Source organism: Puma concolor, chromosome A3, assembly GCF_028749965.1.
Source record: "Puma concolor isolate L17-30 chromosome A3, mPumCon1.1.hap2, whole genome shotgun sequence".
Taxonomy (NCBI): Eukaryota; Metazoa; Chordata; class Mammalia; order Carnivora; family Felidae; genus Puma; species Puma concolor.
The window spans coordinates 74703371-74721445 of NC_141669.1; the positions used below are offsets into that span (position 1 = coordinate 74703371).

General features: G+C 47.5%; 1 protein-coding gene across 2 annotated transcripts in view; it reads right to left on the bottom strand.

Annotated features, from left to right (window-relative positions):
* Positions 1-18075, bottom strand: part of TTC7A (tetratricopeptide repeat domain 7A) — a 120970-nt gene that overhangs the window by 95349 nt on the left and 7546 nt on the right. For both annotated transcript variants that reach the window (XM_086701155.1, XM_086701154.1), the window contains 2 exons: positions 15604-15767; positions 10403-10571 (listed from right to left, as the gene is read on the bottom strand). In XM_086701155.1, coding sequence (XP_086557281.1) covers positions 10403-10571; positions 15604-15767 — 333 coding nt within the window. The remainder of the gene's footprint in view (positions 1-10402; positions 10572-15603; positions 15768-18075) is intronic.

Consider the following 18075-nt stretch of genomic DNA (forward strand, 5'->3'; position numbering starts at 1 on the left):
CCGTGTCGGTCTCTGTGCTGAAAGCTCAGAGCCTGGGGCCTGTTTCAGATTCTGTGTCTCCTCTCTCTCTCTGCCTGCCCCCCCCCCCACGTGCTCTATCTCCATCTCTCAAAAATAAATAAACGTTAAAAAATTAAAAAAAAAAAAAAAAAAAAGAAGGATATCCTGCCATATGTCACACAGATAAACCTTAAGGACATTATGCTAAGTAAAATAGGCCAGTCACAAAAAGACAAATAGTGTATGATTCTACTTCTTTGAGGAACCTAAAGTTGACAAATTCATAGACACAGAAAATAGAACAGCAGTTGCCAGAGTTGCAGAGAAGGGCAAATGGGGAGACGTTTGGTGGGTACAGAGTTGGGGTTTCCCAAGATAAAGAGTTCTGGAGACTGGTTGCACAACAATGTGAATATATGTAACACTCCTGTACTGTATGTACACTTGCAGATGATTAAGATAGTGAATTTTATATCATGTGTATTTGATCACAATGAAAAATAAAATCTTTAAAAGATAGTTAAGATGCTAAATTTAGATTATATATATTTTACCAATTTTTTAAAAATTTCTTTTTAATGTTTATTTTTTAGGGAGAGAGGGAGAGAGACAGAGAGACAGAGAGTAGAGGGGTGGGGGCAGAGAGAGGAGACACAGAATCTGAAGGAGGCTCCAGGCTCTGAGCTGTCAGCACAGAGCCCGACACAGGGCTGAACTCACAGACCGCGAGATCACGACCTGAGCCAAAGTCAGGAGCTCAACCGACTGAGCCACCAGGAGCCCCTATATTTTACCAATTTTTTAACCTACAGCGTTATATTAGTTCCGGGTGTACAATAGTGATTTAACACGTCCACACATCGCTTGGTGCTCATCACGACAAATACACTCCTTAATCTCCATCACCATTTCACCCATTCCCTGTAACCATCAGTTTGCTCTCTATAGTTAAGAGTCTATTTTTTGGTTTGTCTCTCTCTGTTTTTTCCTTTGCTCATTCTTTATGTTTGTTTCTTAAATTCTACATATGAGTGAAATCATATGGTATTTGTCTTTCTTTGCTTTATTTCGCTTAGCATTATACTCTCTAGCTTCATCCATGTTGTTGCAAATAATGAGATTTCATTCTTTTTTATGGCTGAATAATATTCCATTGTGTATATATACACCACATATCCTTTTCCATTCATGGACACTTGGGCTGTTTCTTTATCTTGGCTATTGGAAATAATGCTGCAATAAACACAGGGGTGCATGTATCCCTTTGAATTAGAGCTTCTGTATTTTCTGAGGAAATATCAAGTAGCATGATTACTGGATCATAGATTGGGTAGTTCTGTTTTTAACTTTTTGAGGAACCTCCATACTGTTTTCCACAGTGGCTGCACCAGTTTGCATTCCCACCAACAGTGAAAAAGGGTTCCCCTTTCTCCGCATCCTCACCAACACCTGTTGGTCCTTGTGTTGTTGAGTTTAGCTATTCTGACAGGTGTGAGGTGATAGGTCATTATGGTTTTGATTTGCATATCCCTGATTATGAGTGATGTTGAGTATCTTTTCATGAGTCTGTACATTTTACTAATTTAAAAAAATGAAAAAAAAGGAAAGTGGACAACTTGACTCCATGCACCCGTCTCCAAAAAGTGGATCCACTAACTTTACTTCTAAGAATTTATCACTAAAAAATTAATGACATAAGCAAAAATTTAGTTTGAAAGATATCTACCATAGCACTATTTATAATGGCAAAAAGATGAAATTTAACCTAGAGGTCCAATAACAGGAGACAAGCTTGCTAAACTGCAATAGATTCTAACAATGCGATGCAGTTAAGCTTTAAACAGTGATGTAGATATGTAGTGGGAAATGGCTCATAAAATACTCACTTTAGAAAAGAGATTATAAAGTATGATTGTATGAACTTATTTTTGTTCTTTAAAAAGCCACATATAAACCTATAGGAAAAAAGACCAGAAGGATACACCCCAAAATGTTTATAGAGATCTTAGTCTCCATTTCCTGAAACACAAAATGGGATTACCACCGATGCCCAACTCACGCGGGCCGTGAAATTGAAATTAGACGGTATTATATAGATTAGCATGCATGTTCTCAGAGAATGTTAAGTGAGGCTCACAGTGATCTCTCTGGAAGGGATCTGGTCCTTCCCTAGAATGACAGATGAAACCTCTAATTCAAGAAGAGATTCCTTCCAACACCCCTCAGTTAAAAGCGCCAGAGTCCAAACTAGATCCAGGTCTTCTGGCTTCAATACTGTCTGCTGTCTCGGCCCAGACTCCCTATGTATGTCTCCCCCTACCTGCCATGCCCCCAAGGGTTCCCAAACCTCAGGCTTCTGGCCAGCCCCTGGTGGCTGCAGTGAAGCTGTCCACTCTGCAAGGGGATGGGCCCCTCAAATGCACCCCTCACAGCCTTGCCTGCACTCCACACCCCCAGCCCAGGAAAGAACTCAGTGAAGGCCAGGTACACACGCAATGAACACACCCAGCCTCCTTCCAAGATGCCCCAACAGCACTCCTCTCCCTCTGGAAGCCCGGACTGTGGACTGCAGTCTAGGGACAGAGCAGCGGTACTGACAGTGCTGATCTGCTTCCCCACAGGGCAAGCGACCCATGCCCCTTTGACAAGGAAGCCAAAATCAATAGCTAATTCCTGCCATACCAGGACTTAAAAAAAACAAAAACAAAAAAACCCCAAAACCAAATATGCCACCATGTCCTGCCCTAGGAGAAGCTTGGTGTTTTTATTTTCAAATTCTAATAAGCCACAAGTTCCCAGGTGAGAGCAGAATAGCCTGGGGTTGCAGTGACCAAAAGAGGACAGGAGGAAAAAAAAAAAAAAAGAAAGAAAGAAAAGAAAAAAGAAAACAAACACTCAAGAAGTGAGAAGAGAATTTGCAGATCATAATTCTCACAGCTGCTAAGTGCTTTTTTTGTTTGTTTGTTTGTTTGTTTGTTTGTTTACATTTTTACTTTCCACAGCCTGTTCACCACTTAGCACCTAGCTGCAGTATTTTGGGAGAACTGGGGCCATTTTTCTCCATAGTCAGGCCAATCTTCTACTGGTCAGCCTGTGAGCAAGCCTGTCCAGAGCATGGACTGCGGCCTCCCTGGTGCTGGGCTGCGAGCAAGAGGGGAAAAGGGCAGGACTCGTGGCTTTTCAGGGAAATGGGGAGTCATTCCTCCCTCACACCTTACCACACTGAGCTAGTGCTGGAGAACTGGAAGTGACACAGGCCTGAGGGGAGAGGCAGCTGTTTGCCACGGAACAGTCCTGAGAGGTGGACAGTGATGCCGTGGCTTGTGGGGCCGAACCGGGTAAGCTTGAGATATTGAAAGTGCAGGCCCTGAAGCTCCTGCATGCCCATCAAAGCATGGTGACCCAGGAATAAAGTTCTAGAACACCAGCAAGAAGACCCCCTGAGCTTTACTGCAAGGCTCTCATGCTCAGTCATTCCTGGCACCACCACCCCTTGCCCCCCACTAAACAAGTCACCTCCATTTCTCCTGGGGCTGCTCTTTGGACTTCTCCTTTACCTGGAAGGCACCTCTTCTACTCCTCTGCAGATAATTCCTCCCTAAGTTCAGGTTCACCTCCAAGCTAACCAGGAAAAACTCCAAATAGCTCCATTCATTTTCCTCTCTCTGCAGCAGAGTGGTTCAATCCCCAAGTACTTTTGGGGTATCAGGGATGACCCCAAAAGCTGGAGTCAGAGAGAGCCAAGTTCACATCCTGACCTGGTCACTAGTGGTGTTACCCGAGGTGAGTCAGTTCTGCCTGAACTCTGGGATTCTGCCCTCCATACCTTTCACCTACTGTGGTTAACAGCACACTGATTTTCCTTTGAGGAACCATTCCTCCAACTCAGTCCACCAGATTCAGGTGGAAATCACACCCCTGGCACCAACCCAGAGGTTTGATGCTGGTCACTGTAACTGATTCCAGGGTAGGCACGAGACGGAGTCAGGTCAATGAGGCACTCTCTCCTCCTGAGGCTGTAAGTGCTATGCACAGAACCACGTAAACCTGGAGGTGCTAAGACATCAACACATGGAGCCCCTAGATCCAGCTATGCCTGATGCCACCTACCTCCAATGACTTTCTAGTTACATGGGGTCATACGTTTCCAGTGCCTCCCTCCTTTTTGTTGTTGCTTTTCCAGCTAGTTGGAATTACATTTTTGTCATTACAACCCTAAGCCTGGTTATATGGAAACTGATCCCCAGAAGCATGATGATGTCAGAGGGCACAATTTCTGAAATGCAAGCCTGGCTGACTTAAGGTCAGATACGAGAGTGAGGACTGACCATCTCACAATTAAGAAACTGGAATTCTAGATACATAGCAGCAGTAGTGCCCATTGAAATGCAGCCTATTTTGTCTTGAGGTGAAGGCTGGAGCTTTAGGGCATCTGGTAGAAACATTTCAGGATATTGGCCTATGTTGGATACTTCTTAGGGTCCACAGCGAGGTCTACAAAAAGGGCAAGCTTTACTCCTGGCAATCCCTCTGGACGATGCAGCTTTGCCAGGGGCCCTTTTTACCTGCAGACAACAATCCAAGGTGGCCAACAGTCAAGTCTGATAAGCAGGGTTGGAAATTTTCTGCTCCTGGAGATAGGGAGACCAGACCGTATCAAGAGCTAAGGCTGTGGCCTGGGAAAGGCCTGATCCACCCCCACCCCCCACCCCCAGGATCTCACAAGGATCCTGTGCTGTGGCTCTCATGTGCTGCTACAGAGCCAGATGCAGCTTGAGGGCAAGAGGTGTGAGCACCCCTCAGCCCAGCCTATTGCTTACCCATTAAACTGAGGGCTGGGGGCTGAGAGGGGCCCTGAGGCCTATGCAGAGACAGAAACCACTGGGCCTGGCTCTAGAGCCAAGGGCTCTGTCTGAGTCAACAAAATCTCTGGCTCCAGGTTCTTACCCATGGAGATGATCTGATGCCAAATGTCCAAAGGCTTATTACTAGGTTGCTCTAGAGAGCCTTTGAGCCAGACAGATCCCAACCCTGGCAAAAACAAAGCCTCAGACCACTCAACGTGTAAGGCGATCCCAGGTGTGTGACCCCCATTTGGAAGTGGGCTGCTAAGAAGCTGCAGCCCCAGAGGGGACTTTGCAAATGCCCTTCTCAGGTGTCAAGGCAGAGAACAGAACTGGGGGTAGCCACGTGGCTGGGGCACCCAGGCCAGGCAGGAAGTCCAATGTCCTGCCCCCAATAGGCTGCAGAAATAAGCTACAGACTAGCCACCTCTGGAGTAATTTCCATTTCCTGATTTTTCCAAACCATAAACTCCACTAATGCTGTGGCCTGTTGAGTCAGGGACTGGACAGGAAAGAGAGGCACCAGGTAGCTTGTGACTCATCGGTCTTGCCATAGTTACTACCTGCTTAGCTCCTCCTCCAGAGAAGCTGCTTCTCCCAGAGCCACATCACACTAGAAGCAGGCTTTGCTCAACTGACTGCCACTCCCTCAAGGGAAGGGAGCCCTACTGTTCATCTTGGCAACCCTGGCAGGTGCTGGCAAATTTTACTTTTTCCTGTAAGACACAGAGCCCAGGACCTTGAGGGGTATAATGGCCAGGGGCCAGATGCCTGGCAGGAGGAACATACTGACTTCTAACCGGGGAGACTCGGTCAAGGTCCAAATGAGCTTGAAGGAGAAAAAGAATGCCATAGGCTGCAGTTATACACAAGGGAAGCCTCCTGGTGTAAGATACACCTGAACTGCACCTAAAGGGAGTGTTAGGGCTATCTCTGTGTGTACAAAAGGGGCATGCTGGGCAAGAGCAGTGGCTCAAGAAAAGGTAAAGGGACAAAACTCTGCACACCATGTTGGACACCAGGTGGAGACCTCATTCAGCTGGAATGTGAGTGACTCCAGGAAGGGAGAAGAGGCAGAGAAGACTGGCGTTGCAGAAGGAATGACCACCTGTCCCCCCAGGGCTTCAAGTTCAGCAGAAAGACAGGGCTGGGAGCCATGAGCAGGCAGAATCAAATGAGCAGGCTCTGCCTAGGGCTTCGTGAGGGTGGGCAGCACTGCAGACTGGCCCTCTGAGAAGGGCCTCAAAACCAAATTATTCTACATTTAAAAAACATTTTTTTTTAAGTTTGTTTATTTTGAGGGAGAGGGTGTGCACATGCATGCTTGCGTGCAAGTGGGGGAGGGGCAGAGTGCGACAGCGAGAGACAGGGTTTGATCCTACGACAGTGAGATTGTGACCCGAGCCAGTATCACGAGTCGGACACTTAACTGACTGAGCCATCCAGGTACCCCTGGACTGTTTTTTTAATACAAAGTAAATGGAAGATGTTCCCTTGAAACAAACCAAGATGGTGGTGGGGCAATGCCATCAAAAATAGATGTCTACCATCTGTACCTGGAATGGGCTGGGAACATTTCCTTTCCCAGGGCTTTCCCCTGGTCTGACATGCTTGGTCAGGGGATGGTGGGCTGGCAGAAGTCACGCTGGAGCCACTGCAGGGCCTAAGGAACAGAGTGGTAGAGGGGCAGACTTCTCACTCTGGGCCAAGGTAACCAATGTTGACATATAAAAGGAAGTTTTCTGAACAATCTGCCTACCAACACCACTGCCCTGGGTTGCTTCCACACTAAGCAGACCCATGGTGGCTGCGGCTCCTAGCCAACCCAGGGCTGATGGAGGCCAGGAGAGGTAGAAGCCCCCCGTCTGCCTAAGGCCCATTTAGGCCCCCCGTGGACTACTCTCAGGAACAGAACAACAGTGTGCCCACAGGCATCGTTCCTCCTGGCTGGCCCCTGGATTCTGCAGTAACTGGCAGGACCTTCTCCTTTCTCAGGGCTCTGTGCACTGCCTGTACTCTCATCTGTGTGAACCCGTTCTGGAGGTAACTGCAATCTGCTCCCCAGGTGGGGTCCTCTGTCACAGGCAGGATACAAGCTTGAGAGACAACCACCCAGCCATCAATCTAAGCTCTGCTGCTTACAGGTTGCAAGTCTCTGTTTCTTCATCCCTAGAGTAGGCATAACAATTACCCACCCCCCCACCTTATAGAGTAGAGGTGAAGATGAATCCCGTTACAGAAGCTGGAGGGTCACGTAACCCCCATGCAATATACACACGTATGCAAGTACTGTTTCTGCATTTCAGCAAGAGAGACCCAAGACCACTGCAAGATGATGTCTAGAGCCCTCCCTGAGAATCAGAAAGCATTTTCTGGTCTCATCCACATCCCCTTGACTTCAGAGGAAGGCCTAGTCCTTGTGAGTGATGCTTCAGAAGGACACATAACCAGATCACTCTGCCCTGAAGCAGAAAGTGGGTGAGTTGAGTGTATTTTTATGTCTTTGGGGGCTGGGAGGGGGGTGCATTGAAGAGACCCCAAGCCTGTTCCTGACTCCTCTAACAAGACCAGGAACTCCACTGGAGATACCCATACATGCGCCCCCACTGAGCCTCCAGGCCCCGTGACACATGGCCCCATCCTCCTTCCTCGAGACAGGTGTGCCAAGAAAACTCCCTGCCCCACTGGATGGCACCAAGTGGAACCATGAAGCAGAAGCCAGTGCAAAACAGTAAATAAACTGTGGTGTAATGGCCTGGCCAGACAACACTTGGGATTAGGGAAGGCAGGCTCCTGGGGGGGTGGCTACCTGGAGACAGGACCTAAAGCTGTAAGGCTGCCTCGGGTAGAGGATTCTAGTTCAAACAAAGCTGACTATTGTCCTGGGTAAGGACACTCCACTTCATCAGCCTTGACTTCCTCATCTGTAACATGGGGCAGACTGGCCTAGACTGCTTCTGTCACTGCTCTCAGTCTAGGCTTCTGAGCCGCACTACCATGGGGGAATCTACAAGCTCTGGCTGCCCGGGTTCAAATCCCAGCTCTGCTATTCCCATGAAATCCACGAGTCCCTTCACCTCATCAACTGTAACTCCTCGTCTATAACAAGGGAATGAAGAGAACACCCAATGAGGCCTATTTACTACTGTGTGGATTCAGTGAGGGTGTACCTGGCATGGAGTGAGGGATTAATAACTATTATCATTCTGTGAATTCTGTGGCCTCCTGCCACCACCATCCTTTCTATGGACTGAATGTTTGTGTCTCCCCCCAGCTCATGTTGCACGTAGTCCTAATCCCCAATGTGTTGGTATTTGGAGATGGTGCCCTCGGGAGACAGGGTTAGATGAGGTCATGAGGGTGGGGACCTTGTGATGGGACTGGTGACTTTATAAGAAGAGAAGAGAAAGAGATGGAAGAAAAGCCATGTGAGGGCACAGCAAGAAGGTGACCATCTTCAACCCAAGAAGAGAGCCCTCCCAGATACCGACCCTGCTAGGACCTCGATCTTGGATTTCCCAGCCTCCAGAACTCTGAGAAATAAATTTCTGCTGTTTGAGCCACACAGTCTAAGGTACTTTGCTATGGGAGCCCAGCAGATTAAGACAACCCCGTGACCAGCCATCCCCGTCCCCTTCTCTCTGCATGGGGCGACCCACCAGGTACCCCCAAACCCAGGAAAATCAACATCATGCACACCCTGGAGACCTCATGCATGATCTCAAGCATACACAGGGTCAGGTGAAACTCAGCACACCAAGCAGCAGGTAGGGCACAGGCATTGCAACAGGACAGGACGGACAAGCAGAGAGGAGACAGGTGCGTGGGAGGCCATGTGCAGTCAGCGAGGGGCGGGGAGCTAGCACACGCCACGACCAAGCAGCCCATGCCAGTGGCGCTTGGCTCCTTACCTCCCCTGCAGGACCTCTGACCACCAGGACTGTGTTCCCCCAAGAAGCTGGAGGCGTGCTGGAAAGAGTAGAGAGCAGAAGACAGGGAGCAGTAGGTAGAGCCAGGTCTACAGGAAAAAGTGCTGGAAAGGGCCCCCGAGGAAGGGTGTTAGGTTTGGGGAGTCCATGGCAGAGTGGTTTTCAAGAGGCCCAAAAGACCCAAACATTAAATGAAAAACACCCCCAAGACCAGCCTATGCTGGGGCACAGAGAAAGGGACGAGAGAGCCAAGGAAGAAGACCCCCACATACTGGATTAACCTAGATGGCCACCTGTCCTCCTACATGCTGGTGTTGCATCTGTCCTGGGTGACAATCTCAGCAGACTTCCTGGGAGGTTGTGAATAGTCTCTCTAAAGGGAAAGGGACCCGGGGTGGACAAATAGCTCTCAAGAAACCCAGGAGCCAGAGTCAAAGGAGGCCATGCTCTGCAAAGATGTCCCCTGGGATCCAAAGGAGACAGAGTGGAGTTTCCAATCCTGGTTCCACCACAAATCTCTGGGCAACTCTGGACGAGGTACATAGCCTCCCTGGGCCTCAGTTTCCCCATATACAAGATGGAGAGAATGTCCTTATCTACAACAGAGAAGAAGGTGACACTCTACCATCTCAAACATCCAATCTCCATATGGCCATAAGCATGTCTAGACTTTTCTCGGGGCTGGTTTGTGCTGGAATAAGGAGATGACCAAACATCTAAGATTCCTGACAACCATCTGGGCAGAGCGGGGTGGGGGTGTGGGTTCCTGGGACACCGCACTGCCACTGAGGGCCATCCCTCAGGCGCTGTGACCGTAGGGTTCATGGATCCAGGGAAGAAGAAGCCTGAAGCACAAAGTCTGGGCTCAGGCTTTTACTAACATGTAACCCCTTCAGGGTCAGTTCAATGGCACTAAACAGTGCCCCAGGTGAGCCATCATCCACAGCTCCATATCATGGAATTTCTCCATCACTGACCCTGTGTGCCTGGGTCCTCACCACAACACCCCTTACTCTGGGAACTGGTTCTGACCTGCCCGTCACTGATCTCTGGGCCACTCACAGGTGCCCAACAAATACCCAAGGAGGGACAGGCTGCTCTATACCACAGAGCATCTGATCTGTAGCCAATGTCAGTCCCCAGCACCAGCCTGAAGACGGGATGGCATTGTTTTTAAGCCTTTCTCAACATCATGACCCAGCTGATTCCTCTTGGTTATGGTAACCCTGTGAGGGCAGGTATTACAATTCTGTTTCACACATAAGTCAGCTGAGGCCAGGAAAGGTGAAGTGGTAATTTGCCCAAGGGTGTGCAGCTGGGTGGCTAGTTATTGACGGAGCCAAGGCGAGAACCTGAGGCTCCTCATATCTGGCCTGGTGGCCGCCGTCAGTCAGCATGCGCTGGTGTGGCTGGTTGCCGCTGGTGTCCACCTGGCTGGTTAGCGCCTGGGCACGACTAGGGGTCACGTATCTTGAACGCTGATCCTGCAGGCCAACTGTCAATATAGCATCTGCTCTCCTACAGCTACCAAATGCTCTTGGCACAGGGGGCCAGGGTGTAAGGAGCTGAACATGGTGGAGGGGAGCCATGGCTTGTGTCCTCTAGGGCCCCAGCTGCATCCACACCTACCTTTGATGACAAAGGCCTCTGCCAGCAGCCGCATCTGATACAGTGGCTTATTCTCCATGGACATGTCATCAATCCCAGCCCGTGCATACATACTGATAGCATCTCGGTATGAGCCCTCCACATAGTGCAGCTTGCCCTGGATCAGCATGGCCTCACACAGGTACTGTGGCTAAAAGGATAAAAAACACATTAGCAGGCTTCTGCCTCAAGGCCTCCCCACCCCATCCCCACCCCCACCAGGTACCCTGGGATGGACCCCCGCCCCATCCCACTGAGCCTTGACGACTTGCCTAAGACCCTCCTCAGAATTCCCCTCTTCCTCCAGGAAGCCCCCCTAGTCCTCAGTACATGTGACGGCCCTCTTCTCTCCACACCTGCAGTCTGTGGGCTACACTATGGCTCTCACTGAAATCCTTACATGAGTGCCCAATTATTTCATGTGTGTGTGTCCTAATGCCCCCAACCAGACCCCAGGCAGCTTGCAGACTGGGCTCTGTCTTCTGTCTCCTGAAGCCCCAGAGGCTTCGGCCCAAGGTTGGCGCTCAGGAATTCAGGCATTTGTTCTCAACACAAGTAGGGAGTCAAGGACCCAACCAAATTTTGTGGGGCCTAAAGCTCACATAACTGGGGGGTCCTCTTTACATGCATATCTGTACAAATATACAGTGAGGGGAAAGGCCTTGGAAAGAAGCTGTGCAGGTAAGGGGCCAGCCACTGAAGCCCCACCTGCAACAGCAGGACCTCTGTGGTAAGAAGGGTCCTGTCAGCAGTGGGACAGGAAGGCAGGAGAGCCAAGGCCTGCTGGGCCACCGTCCTCATCTCAAGTGCAGAATCAAGTGCCTGAATTCAAGCCAGTTGGTTTCTTCCTTTTCTTTTTCCAGTACTGTTAATGCCCAAACCTTCATACAAGGACTCTTGGGGCCTCCCTCAGGAGGTCTGCTCAGCCCTGCCCCAAAGTCCTGTTCTTGGACATGTGCCCAGCTCCCCTCCAAGATCTCCCACTTTCCATGGCCATTTGCTCTAGCCCTCGGCCTCCATCTCTGTGCTCAGCTGGCCCCACCACCCCTTTGGGTCAGGCTCTGGACACTGCCCCTACCACCCAGCAGCAGCTCTGTCCATAAAGCTCCTTGGAAATGCAGTGCTGGCTCCTACCTCGGGCCTCTGTGCTACCCCTGCTTCCCTTCAGGGAGATTGGAGTCTGGGGAACCTGTAGCCCCAGGGAAAGCCTCCACCACTCCCCACCACCTACTGCCCTCTCAGAAGCCAGTTAAGAGATACGGAGCACAACAAAGCCAAATTCTTCTTCTGCACTGGTGTTTTGGTCATTATAAACACACATTTTCCCCTAGCCTGTGCTCACACAGCTCCCTATCTGGAACAGTCTCCCCCCACTTCCCCCTTGGTCTATCTGGATCTTCTTCCATCCTTTGGGAACTTGCTCCTGACCCACCTCTTCCTAAGAAGCCTCCCTGAGTACCAGAGGGCTCTGTCTGCTGAACTGCTAGAATGCCTCCACCAAGTGGACCCACTCAGCCCCTGTATGCCTGACCTGCTCCGACTATTGGTCAACTCTCCGAGGCTGAATTTTTCAAGTGCATTTGCTAGTCACCCAAACAGGCCACCCACTCCTTATGCTAGGGCCACAAATGACACACTCCCAGAGCCTCGGGACCCATGGTCCCTCCTAGCTGGGCAAAGATACTGCTGTTCCCCATGTTAGTTTCGAGCCACGGGCACATTTTCTCATTGCTCAGGCTAATTTAATTTACACCATTGGTGAGGGCGAGATAACAATTAACAACCACCCTCACCTCCCATCACAGCAATGCCAACAGCATCAGAGCAATGCGAGTCCAGAAAAGAGTTCTGAACTTTTCTTTGGAAAGGAGCTAGATAAATACAGGGCATGAGTCATCATTTTTCTTTTAATTTTTATTTATTTATTTATTTATTTATTTATTTATTTATTTATTTATTTATTTAAAGAGAAAGAGTGCGAGAGGGGGAGGGGCAGAGGAAAAGAGAATCTTAAAATAAATTTTTTTAAATGTTTATTTTTGAAAGAGAGAGAGAGAGAGAGACAGACAGACTGCAAGCAGGGGAGGGGCAGAGAGAGAGAGAGAGGGAGACACAGAATCTGAAGCAGGGTCTAGGCCCTGAGCTGTCAGCATAGAGCCTGACGTGGGGCTCAAACCCACCAACTGTGAGATCATGACCTGAGCTAAAGTCAGATGCTCAACTGACTGAGCCACCCAGGTGCCCCAGAAGAGAGAGAATCTTAAGCAGGCTCCATGCCTGCTCAAGCCCGATGCAGGGCTCGATCCCCCATCTCTGGGATCATGACCTGAGCCGAAATCAAGAGTCAGACACTTAGCTGACTAAGCCACCGGGCACCCCACATACTACGTTTAATATTTCATTTTGCCTAATCAACATCAAGTTCTTGGCTTTGGTGTGGATAATGGTGAATATCTCAGTGTTATTGGTGACTATGGATGTCTTCAGTTAATAGAGCATGGTAAAATTTGTTCTTCCTAAATGTGATTTGGCATACAAACAGTTTTCATAATAATATACATGGATGGCTATTCAGCCAATGCAGAGAATGAAATATTGGCATGGGGAAAGCTCCAGGTAAAAGTTCTTATCAAATATGGATGCAAGGACTCTGATTAGAACCTATATGTGTGCACATGTGTTTGTTAATGCACAGAGAAAGGCATGTGGGACATAACACCAAATGATGACCAGCGCTTAACTCGGGATGGGAGTGGGGGTGGGGCTGGCAAACAAAAACTTTTACTTCAAACTACTTTTTTATTTAATGACTTTTTACCAGTGAGTCCGAGTCATTTTTTACTTTAAAAACAATTTTTAAATATTTAACGGAGTCTGGCAAAGGAAACTATTAAAAGGGGTCTTGATGGGAAAAGCCTGGGACCCACCAATCAAGTGCAGCCTCTTTGATTGGCAGATGAGGAACCGGAGGGCCCAAGAGGTCAGAAGACATGCTCTAGGTCAAACAGTTGGTTTAGTCCAACACAAAACCTCCCAGAGCTACCATAATCCCTGCTCAGGAATCTAAAGACAAGATCGTTAGACTTCCAGGACACTTCCCCCACATAAAGAGTCCCACACTTATTGGCCTAGTTTTTCAGTCTCCGCTCACTGGCCCCAAAGTCCCTCTGTCACCTCATTTCTCACCATTCCCTTTTGCTCCTGCTAAGTGACATATTTGAATGAGAATCTAATAAGAGAAACCATTAAATTATACACTGCTTCCTTCTTGGAATGTCCTATCCTATCTTTATATGTCAATACCCTCCCCTCTTCAAGGTCTAGACCCTCCCACCCCCCACGAAGAGTCCAATTCTAATGCCACCATCACCCCGGGCTGACTCCCCACCTCACCCCAGGGAGTATCCCCCTTGAACTTGCCTCCTCATGTACACTAGTCATGTAGCATGTGTCACAGTCCATCTAGGACAATTTGCCAATAAGACTTATTTTCCTGGGGGCACCTGGGGAGCTCAATTGGTTAAGGGTCTGACTTTGGCTTAGGTCATGATCTCACAGTTTGTGAGCTCGAGGCCCGCCTAGGGCTCTCTGCTGTCAGCGCATAGTCTGCTTCGGATACTCTGATCACCTCTCTCTCTCTGCCTCTCCCCCCCCCACTCTCTCTCTCGAAAATAAATAAACATAAAAAAAAAAAAAAAAAAAGACTTATTTTCCCAGTAAACCTGCAACCTCCTTGAGGGCAGGGTCCATGTTGAATCAGTACATCTTTATTGCCCTCATAGTATAATGCCTTGCATAGAGTCGGTTACCATAAAATGTTTAAGTCAGAAAGTATATTACTTTGGAATATCTCTTGAAAAATCACGTCCTCTTTGGGTCTCTAATGACATACCCATACTTCTATTATAGCTCAGGATACACTGTAATCTAGAATGGTCTCAAACTTTAATGCACACATGAATCACCAGGAGAGCTTGTTGAAACAAAGATTCTGTTCCAGATTTTGCACTCCCCAGATAATGCCCATACTGCAGGTGGGTGGATCATGCTTTAAGCAGCAAAGGTCTGGAGAGAGCTGACTATACTTCCCTCTATACCTCCCCTCAGTGCCTTTTATACAGTAGGTATTCAATCAATAAATGCATAGACTTAAACTGGCTTGCCTTGTTACTGAGTTCTTCTGTCGCTAGCCAACTTCGCATGTTTGCCTGTTTCCAACTAGATCATGGCCTCACTGAGGTCCTATTTCCTTGAGATTCCTAAGGAGTCCAAAGGACTAGGCACATACTAGGTCAAGCAAGTGTTGTCTAATAGAAATATAACTTAAGCCACAGGTATAATTTGAATTTTTCAAGTAAAATTTTCCAGTCACATTAAAAATGTAAAAATAGGTGATATTAATTTTATTAAAAAAAATTTTTTTTAATGTTTATTTAGTTTTGAGAGACAGAGATACAGTGTGAGTGGGGGAGAGGCAGAGAGAGGGAGACACAGAATCTGAAGCAGGCCCCAGGCTCCGAGCTGTTAGCTGTTAGCACAGAACCCGACATGGGGCTCGAACTCACATATCGTGAGATCATGACCTGAGCTGAAGTTGGACACCTAACCGACTAAGCCACCCAGGCACCGCGTGACATTAATTTTAACAATATATTTTATTTAACCCAATTTATCCAAAATATTACCGTCTGAACATGTAAACCATATAAAGAATTAATGATCTTTTACATTCTTCATTTTGTGCTAAGTCTTCAAATTCCAGTATATGTTTTACACTTGGATAGCACAGCTCAGTTTGGACTCAGCTTTATTTTGAGAGACATAGAAAGAGAGTGTGAGCAGGGAGGGCCAGAGAGAGAAGGAAACACAAAATCTAAAGCAGGCTGGAGGCTCCAAGCTGTCAGCCCAGAGCCCAGTGCGAGGCTCAAACCCACGAACTTTGAGATCATGACTTGAGCCAAAGTTGGACACTCAACTGACTGAGCCACCCAGGCATCTCTGGACTAGCTCCATTTCAAGTGCTCAAGAACCACATGTGGCTAGTGGCTATTGTACTGAACACTACAAAGCCAACCTTTAAGGGAGACTTGCTGCTCAGGTGACCCAGGGAGAGGGCTTGATGGCAGATAGGAGGCAGGAGATAGAGGAGAGGAAGCCCCGGGCACAGGGGGTTGACCACTTACAGACAGCCTCCCGTGGTTAAGGATACTACTCAGGTAGTTTCTGGCTTCATTCATCTTTGGCTCATTCTTCTCTGGCAAAGGGATGGAGTCTTTTATCTTTGTGTGGTTCTCCTTCAAACACTGCTCCAGGAGGGCCTCGGCCAGGAGCAGCTTCCCAAAGTCATCTGAAAAACAGAGCAGTGATCCCCTGAAACTGGTACCTGTCCCTGTACCCACCCAGCCACCCTTAACCCAGCACATGAATGGCCCAGGTCTGAGAAAAGAAATAAAGACACAGTTTTCATAAAGTTAAACAGCCTTTAAAGAAAAAACACAGGCATTCTATCATAGGCACAGTACAAATTGCCCCTTTGGATTTGTTTTCTGTAGTTTAGTGGTTGGGGAGGCAAAGTTCCCAAGATTTGGGACAAATTCCCAGAATTTCAGAATTTAAGATGAGGGACAAAGTCACATCCATGTCCCATTGTAGGTAATCAGTTCTTAAACCAAGAAGGAATTACCCCCAAATAACAAGAGGAAAAATATATGATGTGGCTTAATGCATTTTCATGAGCTCCTATTTCCATGTAACCAGAAAACCATGGTTTTCTCCATTTTTAAGGTATTTTAACATAACCAGGGATAACTTAGCAACAAAAGCAAAGAGTTACAGCAGAAAGCAGATGTACTGGTATAGCAGGGCAAATCCATGGACGTGTTTAGCCCTGGCACTTTCTGGAGTTCTCTCACATATGTTAACCTATCTCTAGACCTCACCACCTGGCAGGGGAATTCATACTGTTTGGTTAAATTTTCCATCTCCCCATAAAGTACTGAAAACTCCAGGCTTGTGACCGTCTTGCTACCACAGAGAGGTGACCCAGGGAATGGGTGGGATCCCAGTGCTCACTGTGCAGGCCTAGAGGTTGAGTGTGGTTTCATGATAGCCTCAGGGGCTGTGCTCAGTGTGGCTGGTTCACTGCCCCTCTCCTGCAACCAGGGTAAGGACCAGGCCCACCACTCAACACAGGCACCCAATAAATAGCTGCTGAGTGAACTGGATCCTCTCCACTACTGGATGAGGAAGCCATGAGGCTCAGAGAGTTATGTGCCAACCCAAAATGCCTCCAGGAAGGTCTGCTTGGTCCTGAGACTTCACAGAGCTTTCTACTGCCAGGATGGCATTTTTAGATCCACTCAGGAATGCCACTCACTCCTTACTCTCAGGACCACTGCAGTTTGCTTACAACTCAAAGCCACAGACCCAAAATTGCTGGCCTCTGAAGAGCTCCCCCCCCCCCCAAAGGAGATTTCCCTCAGAGAACACCCTGAAAGCCCAGATCCCAGGGCACAGTCTTACAAGGGTTTTCCTCTAAGGATGCCAGAGCCTGTTAGTGATCCTTTGCTATCCACCTCATGATTTCAAAAATTAACATTTAGAAGAACTGGCAGAAAAAGTACCTAGTTCAAACTCTGATCCATCACTGATGGAGCAGAAGTTGGTGGGACCTCTATAAAGGGCAATTTGATGACATAGATCAAAATTATTTTTGTGCAACCCACTGATTCCACAATCCCACACCTACAGAGGTCTTGGCACGTGTGTAAAATGACCTATAAGGTGATTCCTGCCGTGTTATTTATAATAGCAGAAAATTAGAGACAACTTTTATGTCCGCCAACATGGGGCTGGTTAAATAAAGCATGGTACTTCCATAAAAGGGGACACCACACTGCCATGAAAAGGAGCAAGGAAGCTCGTTTGTGCTGTGAAAGAATGAACTCCATGATAAATCAGTAAGATAGTGGAGTGCGCACAGTGGACAGAAACGTGTGTTCATGTATGAAAACGTGACAGGATACATATCTGATGGCCTTTCTGGCTTATAGGGAAGGTGGCAGAGATGGAGGAAGGCTTTTCATTCTTTACTTTTTGGTCCCTTTGGAAGGCTGAGCCATGTGAATATATTATCTAGTCAAAAATAAAATTTAAATCGTCAGAGAAAGATAAATATCATAGGATTTCAGTCATATGTGAAATTTAAGAAACAACAGATGAACATAGGGAAGGGAAGGAAAAATAAGATGAAAACAGGCAAACCATAAGAGCCTCTTAAATACAGAGAACAAACTGAGTGTTGCTGGAGGGGAAGGGAAGGGGAGGTCGGTTAAATGGGTATGGGCAATAAGGAGGGTACTTGTTGGGATGAGCACTGGGTGTTAAATGTAAGTGATAAATCACTAAATTCTACTCCTGGAACCATTATTACACTATATGCTAATAACTTGGATTTAAATACAATTTTTAAAAAATTAAAAAAAAGACTAAATGTATCAATATTGATTCATTAATTGCGACAAATCTACCATACTAACTTATAATAATAAGGAAAAGGGGTCTGGGTTATTAGGAATTTTCTATACGATTTTCACAATTTTTCTATAAATCCAAAACTCTTTTAAAATTCAAACAGGTTTCTTAAAAATTCAATT